Below are 12,217 nucleotides of genomic sequence, written 5' to 3'. Positions count from 1 at the left end.
GAGGGAGATGGGGTTATTTTCCCAGTTTCAGAATGGCACCTAAGCACATCGGTCATGAGAGACTCCGTTCCCCTGGCCTAGCTTTCCTTAATGCCCTAAAGCAGAGTGTGTTGTTAGAACGAGAGAGAAAAATCTCCTTTGTTTCATTTTTTTTTTTTAATTTTTTTTTCAACGTTTATTTATTTTTGGGACAGAGAGAGACAGAGCATGAACGGGGGAGGGGCAGAGAGAGAGGGAGACACAGAATCGGAAACAGGCTCCAGGCTCTGAGCCATCAGCCCAGAGCCTGACGCGGGGCTCGAACTCACGGACCGCGAGATCGTGACCTGGCTGAAGTCGGACGCCCAACCGACCGCGCCACCCAGGCGCCCCTCCTTTGTTTCATTTTTAAAGAAGACTCTGATAATTTCCTGATAGGCCCTTTCTACTGTTCCCTGCTTGTTAAAGGAACTCAAGAAAATTGCTTTTATTCTGCACATATTGCCTCCCTATCTCTGCATGCTCTGGCTTTGTCTTGTCTCTTTGGGTTGGAAATCCTTGGGAAATCCCAGAATTCTCTTCCATTCATGACATTTCAATAGTTGATGGTTTCCCACTTGCCAACTTTCTCCCCTCCATCCAAAGAATATCCGAAACCTTTTCAAGCACTCAACTTTTCTGGTATAACCCAAAAAATCCAGAGATCAGACATGGGGGACATGCTGGCCTCCCAATGCACAGAGTTCTAGATAGGATTCCTGCCCTCCATCCCCTGCCCCCCATCTCACCTTTGTGCTCATCCACAGTGTCTACAATTCTCTATGTTCACCATCATTGCCTTTCTCACTGGTAGAAAAGTAACCTCTGAGTCATCGATTCAATACGTCTTTATTATTTTAACGTCGATCCCTTGGGTCAAACATTTGTGTTAAAGCTTGAAATATATAAACCGATTCCACCGCCTACCAAAAATGTTTGACCTTTAATGTATCATTTTCTTACAACCGTTATGTGATTAAAACCAGGTCTGCTGCAGTATTATAAGTAGATATCTCTACTTAGGTTTGATAGAGCGCCTTCTCTCTAACGTCCCACATTCATCCATTCATCCCACAAGCCTCCCTCACTGGATGCCTGCTGTCTCCGGCATGGTGCAAAGTGCTGTAGACACAGAGCGAGCAGTACAGTTTGTTCATCCAAGGAACTCACATGCTTTAAAAAAGGATCTGATCAACTTCCCCTCATGCACCATGTCCCTCAAGCATGAGGAGGTAAAGCCACCACTTCTTTTACAAATGACAAGAGAGAGCCACTTCAAGGAGCATTTCTCCATGCTGCAATCACTGGTCGAACTTCAACTCAAAATGGAAGGGTAGAGTTTCTTGGCACCATTTTAAATAGAGTGGTGTTTAATATTAGAGCTTGTTTACCTCAGCAAGTTTTTTTTTTTTTTCTGTAGAAAAACAACATCGTAATGTCGGTCAAAATAAAGTCTTGACGTAGAAAGGATTCTATTCTGGTTTTGCCACTAAGTGAACTTGAAAATGGAACTCCCTATCTGACAAAAGATTTAGGGACTCCATATGCATAACTGTTTCAGGAGCAATTCTAGAAAGAACAGAGCAAAACTTCTCATTAAGTGTTTTGCACACACTGAGGAACAGAGTACTATGTACGTGGCTAAACTGGGAGGTTAACAACTGGAGGTAAGGCAGGGAGAAAAAGAAGAAAGGAAGATACACGTCAGATAAACTGTAGTTTTTCCAGCTTCAGTGATTAGGCAGGGAGAACAAGATTCAGACCAGCCAAAGGTAAGTGGGATGGGAATCAACTATCTTAGTGAAACAGATGCAAGGGACTGTGCCTCCATCCAGACAGCATTGATTTCATCCTAAGATAGATTCCAGCCAAACCCACATCCCACTAAGAAGATTAATTTTCTCCGCCTTATCTGATCGTGATGCTGAAAGAATATTTCCACAACCCAATCACTGCCCAATGGTCTGTCCTCCTGTTGAGAACTTGGAGCCGTGACAATAAGCACAATTATCCTTTTTATTAGAGTCAGGCCATCACCTATTGTTCCCCAGGAAACTGGGTAAAGGAAATAGTTGAGGACGAGAGGGGAATGAAGCTCTTACTCCTATGTTCAGCCAAGAACTTCTGAGTTTCTGGAAGGGGGAGGTTTCAGGGTTATCTTCTTGATATGGTGGTTCAGAATTTTAGACTACATGAAAAAGCCAATTTTTAAAGTATTAATAGGTGTTTTAGATATCCCCAAATAACTTGCTAGTTGTACAAAATTCTTTAAGCACACGTTGGGTAGAGTGATGCTAAACTCTCACCGAGTACATTCAGTTATTTGAGGAGCACCTCGGGTTATATAATGATGAAAAGCAGATACTTATCTGCTCATGTACAAAGGTTGAAGAAAATAAGCATGGAGCACTCTAAAAAAAGCGTCTTGCCTTTGAGACTACCATTTTAATTATTTAAATATTCATTCTTTTCCTATAGAAATAAAAAGATGAAATCTGGAGGAAGCAGCAAATTCTATTCCTCTTGTTTCCAGAACACTTCATGCCTATCTCCATACAGCACTTAGCAGAGGGAACCATAATTAATCGGTTTGTGTAATACTTCCCCTTCGAATATAAGCTCTTCAAGGCAATAATAATTGTGAATTTAGCTTTACATCTTCAGTGCCTACGTGTGTATGAGTGTGTGTATACATACATATACTGTATATACAGTTTCCATCTACAAGGTGCTCAATATTTATTTGCTCAATAAATGAATGACTAACTAAATGGCCCTGCCTATTTCTTAGAATCCCAGTGAAAATCAAGTAATCAGACCAGATACATCACAGTTCAATGTTTGATAACATTATCTCTTGTTAGAGACAGAAATATACTGCCCATCGTAAAAATCCAGTCGCCCTGCTTAGCTGATCAGGTGACAGATACCTGCCTAGACACAGATGACTGGATTGAATGTCTGCCTCGAGGTGGTTCACTACACTGTTTCTCCCTTGTCTTAGCCCTGTGGCAAGATATTCTATTTTTGCCTGTGTGACCTTTATCTTAGTTCTTTCAGATTTAGGATTTGGAGATACTAAGAAAAAGTGCATTTCTTGCAGTCAGTTTGAGGGGTTTCACGTAAACCAAAGTACATAAATGAACTAAAAAAATATTCTTTTTTTTAGTTCATTTATTTATTTTGAGAGAGAGAGTGTGTGTGTGTGCAAGTGGGCGAGGGGTAGAGAAAGGGAGAGAGCCCAATGTGGGGTTGACCCCACCAATCGTGAGATCATGACCTGAGCCAAAATCGAGGGTGCTCAACCGACTGAGCCACCCAGTGCCCCGAGAAGAGATTATTCTTATTCAGAAATTAAATTCCTCCCAAGTCCTTTACCTGTTTTCCCTTAACCCGTCTGACTCAGGTTAAGTCTGTCCTTCTCAAAAAATAACTTGTTGAGAATATACTAGAGTTTTCATTCAGTGCTTTTTTTTTGCTTTTTTTTTTGCTTTTTTTTTTTTTTTTTTTCTTTTTGAAGTATCATAGATCCTGGAGTCGGGAAAAGTCTTCCTTAGGACTGAGATTCTGTTTGCTAAAATTTCAGTTAAATTCCTTCCTTACAAATCTGCCAAAATGAAAAATAGCCTTGTCACTAGTTTTGGTGGTATAATTAATGATAAGAGCAAAAGTATTTCCAGGATCATGTTATTTTAAGTAGAGCTTTCTTAGACACTGAAAACATTTTTTGAACTTAAAGACAAATTCATTGCAGTTCAAGAAATAATAATGTGGTCAACCACCTCTCACCAATTTATCTCAAAATTGGTTCTTAAAGATTGTTTTTGACTATGTTCATAGGTTTTGAAGACCCTATATGTGTTGTACATACTTGTTTGTAATTATAGTCTCTCCTAAGGGACCTGTGTATAAGTGGACAACACACACACACACACACACACACACACACACACACACACACCCCTTCTTTAAAAATGTATAAGGTGTTTCTTAATGGAATTATAAATGTAACCAGTTCCAGTAATAATAAAAATCTAGTTCATTCTATTTGTCCATTCCATCTCACTCTCCCTGAAGTAGGAGGGAGGTTGATGGATCTTAGAAACCAAAGTTAAAACTACGAGACAACTCTAAGGAGATCCCAGGGGGTGGACCATTTGGAGGGTGGAGGGGAGAGGGTCACCTTGAGCAGGTGCAGACTGGGTGTCCCTGAGGAAGAATGAGCTGAGAAAGCATATAGTTACATTCCTTCCAGTTTTCCATACTTATTATTTTTAAAGTCAGTCTTCTCAGAATTTTGTCTCTTCTCTACCTTTTTAAAGAATCGATATTATAACATTTTAGTCTTGATTAATCATTTCTTTGTTTCATTCTCGTCATTCATTTTTGTCTTTATTATTATTCTTCCCCCTTGTTTCTTTGTTTTCTATTCTGGGATTCAGTTTATCACACTGAATGCTTTATTTGTATGAATCATTTTTTCCTTCGATAAGTGAATTTAGAGTCATAAATCACTCTGTGACTAAGGCTTTAGTTGTTTCTGCAAACTCTTGATAGCATTTTCAGTTCTAAGCATTTAAAATTTCCCTTTTGATTTATTTACATAGTGGGTTTTTTAATATTGTGAACACGATGTTAAATTTGGACTTTTCCTAGCTCCGAGCTGACTGGGGCTTCAAAGATGAAAGCAACAGATGTCAGTTGTACCCAAAATATTACAATAATTCCTCAGGACTTTTTTTACATACTTATTTTTAATATTCCTCATGGAAACATCAAGCCAAGTTGAAACTGCATATATACATACACCCTGCCACACAGGACACATGCTGCAGGATATTCACTGCATTGTTTAAATAATAAAATATTAGAAATCACTACCAAAATGGAGAAATAAGTTATGGGATATTCATGACGCAGTATTCTATATTAAATAAAGTTAATCAAAAACCACATGTATCAATATGAACAAAGTTTAAAAATAGGACATTGAATGAAATGGCAAGTGTGAAAAGTGTATGCATTATAAAATACAGGTAATGAAAAGTGAAAAGATAATACAAACAAAGAAGTCCATAAAACAATATATGCCTTGATGCTACTGTATATTGTTTGTGGGCTGAAAGACCTAATGAAAATAATAACATACAACAACATAACATTTCAGGCTCTTTGGCACATGAGTACCTTTCATATAATTTTTATACTTATTTAGATTGAGGCAAATGTAATATATATTTAATTATTTTTTAAATGTAAGTCTGTCATTTTTTAAAATTGCAATGTTTTTTAAAAGCAATAAAACAGGGGCACCTGGGTGGCTCAGTCGGTTAAGCATCTGACCTTGGCTCAGGTCAGGATCTCACCGCTCACAAATTTGAGCCCCATGTCGGGCTCTGTGCTGACAGCTCAGAGTCTGAAGCCTGCATCCAATTCTGTGTTTCTGTCTCTCTCTGCCCCTCCCCTGCTTGTGCTCTGTTTCTCTCTCTCTCAAAAAAAAAAATAAATAAATAAAATAAACATTTAAAAAAAATTTTTAAAAGAATCTCCTTATATTAAATGAATAAATAAATAAATAAATGCAATAAAATTGCTTTAAAATTCATTCTCAACCATATTTACTTCTGGGTTAATTTGAGCTAAATACATATAATAATATAAATATATATATAATAATACATATAAAGTGAAAACTCTAAATAGGGAGACTATTTGCCTATGTATATTTGCATATGTAGAGACCAAAATAAACCTTTCTTGGGCCACGGGGCTCTGGGCGCAATGCCTCTGCACCAGCCCTTGGGGAAGAGAGTATAGTATGGTCAGAAAAAGCATGAAGTCAGAAGTCTAGCCAACCTGACTTAAACCACAATTTCCATTCAACTTCCACACTCAAAGGCCTGAGCCATCCAGGTGCCCCACCAAGATGAATCTTTTAATCTCCTTAAGCCTCAGTTTACTTATCTGTTAAACAATGGTAAGATGTAAAAGGCATTAGAAGAACTAAAGACAGGGGCCCCCAGGTGACTCAGTCCTTGAGCATCTGACTCCTGATTTGGGCTCAGGTCATGATCTCAGGGTTCGTGAGCTAGAACCCCGCATTGGGCTCTACTCTGACAACATAGAGCCTGCTTGGGATTCTCTCTCTACCTCTGTCTGCCCCTCTCCAACACTCTCTGTCTTTCAAAATAAATAAATAAACTTTTAAAAAAAGAATTGAAGATAATTTAGCTGTGGCACAAAGCAAGAGGAAGACATTCTATCAATACCAACTGTTACTAACATGGTATATAATATCTATGTATTATATAATTGAATTATTCTATAACTGCAATTATACTTCTTTGCATCAGAGATGATCTATGAAGGAAATAAAGAGATGTTCTTCCTAAGGAATTAATGGACATAAGAATAACAAAAAATTTGAAGAATGAATAGGCAAAATCGGGTAAGGTACAGGATTTACCTTTTTTTTAGTGATTTAAAACAACCATTTTTGTTATGCTCCTATATTCTCTGAGTCAGAGATGCACAGGGAACCCAGGAGTGATAACTTGTGTCTGCTCCATATCTGGAGGTTCAGTTAGACAGACTCAAAGGCTAGGGGTGAGTGTTTGAATATGGCTTTGCTTTCCGGGTGATTCGGCAGGAAAAAAAAAAAAATGTAGTTAGCTGCTCTCGTGCACTGGAGAGCCCAGGTCACATAAACGACCAGAACAAATGGCAGCAGCCAAGTGAAGATCAATAAAAAAATTAAGAGAAATCTCTGAAAGGATACTATAACCCGAATAACGAATAAGAGTTGACTTTTGTACAGGGCTTTAAGAACTTGGCTATTATATAAAGTGGTACGTTTATTTTTGATTTGGGAAGAACATTTACTACCTTAGGAACAATCACTTCACATATCAAGATACATAGTTTAATATATTCCATATAGAAAAATCAGGGTATAGCAAACCCGAGTGAGAGTGAGTACATACTCCACTTTTTTGGAAACAGCCTGTATATAAGAACAACTACGATATTCATCTGGTTTGTCGAGGCACAGTTTCTATTTCTGTGGCTAAATAACCTCTAATTTTCAAATAAATCTGCCTGCAGCTACATGGCCACGTTTTTCGCCATCAATGGATAGCTGACTCATTGTGGTTCGCAAGCCTCAATTCCATATAAAAAAGAAATGGAAAAATATGCTGAGTTGTAAGCAATTAAAATGCGATCAAAACCTACCTATATGGTTTGATTAAAAAGGAAAATCCGTAGTGATTCATGTTTTCCTTTCTGCTCTTCACACAACAAAAGAGGTAGTACAGAGAAGCAATGAAAACGGAGTCGCCTTTTGCCCCTGGGATGTCTGAGTAGAACCTTCACCAATGAAATAATTAGTTCCAGATTTCTCACTTTTTTCCCTCTGTGTCATACTAAAATGGTTGCGGTCTTCCTTCAGAAACAATCCCTCTTCACTGAACCCTAGGCTTCTAAGAATCTTACTCTCTTTACTTGGTAAAAATGTTTGTAAGACTACATGGTAACACGGCCATTGTCCCTATTCAATTAGGATCTTGGATAGGATTGGAAACCGGCCTAATCATGAATTGCAGCAAATTCGCATAACCCTTGAGGTAAGTGACTGTCCTGAGGCGTGAAAGACTGTGTCCGTTAATCTCTTCCTGCAAGGAGGTAAGACAGGGAGAAAAGCCTCCCCAGACATAAATGTGCCAACACTGTCGCAAAACTCCAACAGTCACCCTCCTTTCTGGCCGTGATGAGACCCCAGAAGAAAGCACACCTACCACTCTCATCTATGAACAAATGCTGCATCGTTTGCCCAGAGACTCTGAAACCACAACCTTGAGCAGCTCCACGTTGGCCAACACAACCACCTGGCTATGCTACACAGAGCACACCTCCAGAGGCTCAGGACTGGAGACAAACGAATGAGCGTCATCACAGCAAGTGGAACCGTTCACACAAATGAAGAACGTATACACCACTTCCAATCTGCTCATGATCTCTCTCATGCATGTCTTCGTGACGTGCAAACACAGGAACACCTAGTACACCCCGGACTGCAGTAAAGCAAACACTGGTGAGGTTCATAGTATTTATAGACACACGTGCCAGGTCTCAGTGTGGCTCAGGAGCTACAGAAACGGGAAGCGAAGCTCCACCGGGAGCTTGGGGTTGGGACAAGTCAGCAAAGTGACTAAAGGTGGGAGCACAGGTTGGCACCGGGGACAGGAGAAGCACCAAGGAAAAGAGAACAGTTGCCACTGTTGAGACAGCCAGTAATCCCTCCCAGCCATCACAGGGGCGCGCAGGGAAGGAAAGGAGAGAGAGCCCTTACTGTAGCACACGGGAGTGGCTGAGGTCCCTCAAATCTGAGTCTTCATAATGCGGAGTAATCATTCCCAGCCCGCTGTCGCTCAGCATGCGTTTCCGTAGGGCAGGGTTCCACCAGTCTGCCACTCTGGGGGGAAGAAGGGCACCAGGCATTTAGGCACTCAAACTCAGCCACAGGATTCGCTCTGCTCTTCCTCAAGAGGATTCTCCTCTCAACAGGAGATGGGAGAGGCCTCTTGATTGGGTATTTACTAGTTACTTCTTCACATCTATTATTTCATTTTCTCAACTGTCCTGAACTATTCTGTATGTTTCTGCCCTCTTTACAGACGAGAAAATTGCATTTCAAGAATAAGGAATTTTAAATGTGACGTCAAAGAAGAAAAAATAGAGCCTGATGTAGAAATGCAAATTAGGAAAGAACAAAGCCCACCCTGTTTCACGGCTTTCCTGTCCTAGTTCATTTTCGGAAGGGCAACACTGATTCAAGTTCTGGTGGATTTTCAGGCTCCTTTGTTTTTGGAGGTAAGGCTAACAGAGAGGCCCAGCCGAGGACTAAGCCATTTCTTTCGGCCGTTATCTGACATTGAGAGAATGACTGAGAAGGCCAAGACCGGGGTGGGCATGGCAGAATTGGTTCACTCTACCAGACTGAAGACTGTGGCCTAGATCAGGACGGGCGGATGAGAGGACACCTAGACTGTAGTGCCCACTGCTACTGCAGGAGGACCCAGCATCTCCTCACTTGCTTTCCCCACAGCTGACAGGCTGGATTTACAGTACAGGCACCGTGGAGATGGGCATCTCTAGCCCCTTGTGGGACACCCAGGGACGTGTATCTGATACCACTGGCTCTGGCTTCCTAACACGGCTGTACATCTGCCCTCTCCTGCCACTTCTGTCTTCTCTTGACTTGATACATCCCACTGGTATCAGCTGCCCCTGGCAGACTGGACGATACTCAGAAATAACAGCAATGGTCAAATGAATTAGTGCAGGGGAGTAACTTGTCTGCTTATTAAGCATCTTATATATATGTGTGTGTGTGTGTGTGTGTGTGTGTGTGTGTATACAACATGCAAATGCTATTTGAGTGCATGTGTGTGTGCTTTCCAGGGAAATTCTTATTTTAACTATTTGGCCTCCATGTACCAGGACGTTGTTGAAGTTCATTCTTTGCAAGGGCAGAGATTTTTCAAATTTTTATTTCTGCTCTGTTGTTTCCTACGTGCTTCTACTAGTACTGGCACATAAAGAGCTCTATAAATAAATATTTTGGAATTGCTGAAGTACGCTAGAAATATTAACAATATCTTGGTGGTTCCATGCATGCACGTTAGCAATAAAACCTGTGACCGAATCTCAATTTTGCCATTTATTTTCTGTGCAATACGGGCAAAGTTACAAAAACCCTCTAAGCCTCAATTTTGTTATCTAAGGGTTTAGGATAATAATAGTACCAGATCTGCAGGGCATTGTGTCATGACGCTGATGATGACGATTATTTCAATAACATCATATTTAATGAGTGTCTACCAAGTTTCAAGAACCATCCTCAATACTTCACATGTATCAACTTATTTAATTTTCAAACAATTCTATGAGCAGGTTTTATTTCCATTTTACAGATCGGGAAATAAGCACAGAGTCCTTCTGATGATTAGGTCACTATAAAGTGGTGGTAGGGATTTCAGAAAGGCATTGAGGACAGCATGTGGCTCATAGTAAGTGCCTCATGTATCATAGCTATTGTTATACAATCGATAGGCCTCAGGCTGCCTGGATATAGCCCAAAAAAGGGGGAGGAGGAAGAGGCGGAGGAGAAAAATAACCCCGTCAAACCACCTGTGCCCGTTTTCATTTGGATCATACAAGCATTATAGATGTATGCACACAAATGCAAATACTAGTATTTCATAGTTTGGTAAAAAGTGTGCGTGTGGTGAATAAAGAAGGCTCAAACGTGGTGCAAATTGTGGTGGGCAAGGGTAGTTCTACACAGCTATGCATGATACAGACCAGCCATGGAAGACTCTAATGAAACCCAACAAGAAAACCTCTATTTTAAAATAGTTTGAGGTCATTAGACATGTCAAGTGCAAAGCCAAGTCAGACACGGATGCCACCCTGTGGCCAGCCTCCCCTCACCATCACATCGCCAAAGAAGCAGCACACTCACCCTGAGGCTTGCTCCACCACCAGGTCAGGCATTCCGGGAGGGGTCCCTGCCTGCTGTGACAATACCATATCGGGGTCCAGAATAAAAATCTCATCTTGGGAAATCTCCATCACAAAGTGCAAATGTTCCTTAGGCAAGAAAAAAGAAGTCTGTCAGATGATGGACAGGACACTCAAACCTGTCATCTGATAAGTAACAGAACAAAGCATTCTTGGTCTTGAGGATATAATGGAAGTCTATGACATATCAAACGACCACACTGTGTTTTCAGAGGTCCAATCAGCGGACATCCGTCCCTGAAGCAACACTGTAGCAAGAGGCTGGTGAGGGGAAGAGCTGAATCCCTCTTGGTTTGGGGTTCCTACTTGACCAGGATCCTGTCAGGTACCACCAAGGATGGTCTTGCCTCTTCTTCCCAAATATCATCAAAGAAGCAACACCCCACAGGCAGCTTGGTCCAGCATGAGTTGTGCAATAAGCTGAACCTGGATCCCCAGGACCTGGCCAAAGCCAAGTGGCATGATTAACAACTGATTGTATCACTGGATTCCATACCGTATTTTCTTCTTCTTCTATTTTTTCAGGAGAATTTGGACAGTGGGAACACTTATTATCATTGGGCACAAGCATTTTTTTGTCTCATTATGGAACTCTGGGAATTGATGAGCTCCAAGTAGGTGGCATGAACATACACTTGAGGTGTCAAGCTTGCTAACTAAAATAAATTTAAAATGCCATAAAATTGGGCTAGGGAGTAGTAAAAGTAGCTGTGTGAGAGAAAATTTGGAGTGCAGGCTGGTGAAAGTATCTACAAGCCTAGTTATTTACTGTACTCATTTGCAAGGTCAAGCAACATCATCTTGAGTCCACAAATCACAAAACGTGTGAAGACAAATAAAAAGCTCATAGCTCAGTCCATGAGTACCATTCCAGGATTTGCAAATGTTTTAGTGTTTACATTATAAAAAATTCTAAGATTAGCCACCAATAAAGTATATTTATGTGGGAGTTTTTCGCTTTCACAGATAGGCTCAAGAAAGCTTACCTGAGATCTGTCTATTCGGTAAAAGCGATCAGCAGAAGTTGCTAGAAAAAAAAAATGTACACAGCATTCAGAGTCCTGTGACCTGGCATCAGATGTACAACCTTCTCTGCCATTATGCCACTCAAAAGCTTTATATTCCAACCATGCCGGACCACCAGCCAGTTCCTAAATCTATTTAGAAAAACTTAGGATTTCCCTGTCTCTGCTACTGCTATGCCCTTCCCCCCTTCTGTCTCCTCCCCTCTTCCCCCGCCGCTAATCTTACTTGTCTCTTAAGGACCAAATTATGTGCTGCCTCCTCTGTGAAACATTCCTCAATCCCATCCTCCCTACCCCAGACAGAATTCTTTGTTCCTGCCTTTATGCATATTTACATTGTGTTTATACTTCTTACAGAAACTATCTATCTTCACAAATAACTATGAGATATCTGCCTCTTTAAAGGTCTGTGTTTCATTGACTTTTTTATGTCTCCAGACATTAGCACAAGACCTTAAACAGAGCTGAGACTTGGTACATATTTATTAAGTAAATGAAGTTAGGGGGGAAAAATGTTCAGTAGCCAGACTTTCCAAGGAAGCGGTTCTCATTTTGAAAAAAATCTTGAAGATGCTGAGCCAGGGACCACA

At 40.6% G+C, this 12,217-nt stretch overlaps 1 protein-coding gene across 9 annotated transcripts in view; it reads right to left on the bottom strand.

Moving 5' to 3' along the window:
- The window catches only part of DGKI (diacylglycerol kinase iota), a 441,930-nt gene that overhangs the window by 71,897 nt on the left and 357,816 nt on the right, over positions 1–12,217 (bottom strand). For all 9 annotated transcript variants that reach the window (XM_040471856.1, XM_040471863.1, XM_040471861.1 and 6 more), the window contains 3 exons: positions 11,589–11,629; positions 10,544–10,671; positions 8,369–8,491 (listed from right to left, as the gene is read on the bottom strand). In XM_040471856.1, the coding sequence (XP_040327790.1) occupies positions 8,369–8,491; positions 10,544–10,671; positions 11,589–11,629 (292 nt within the window). The remainder of the gene's footprint in view (positions 1–8,368; positions 8,492–10,543; positions 10,672–11,588; positions 11,630–12,217) is intronic.

Source organism: Herpailurus yagouaroundi, unplaced genomic scaffold (genome assembly GCF_014898765.1).
Source record: "Herpailurus yagouaroundi ecotype Mexico unplaced genomic scaffold, PumYag 100, whole genome shotgun sequence".
NCBI classification, from domain to species: domain Eukaryota; kingdom Metazoa; phylum Chordata; class Mammalia; order Carnivora; family Felidae; genus Herpailurus; species Herpailurus yagouaroundi.
The sequence above is the reverse complement of the archived record's forward strand: the minus strand, read 5'-3'. Positions and strand labels throughout refer to the sequence as shown.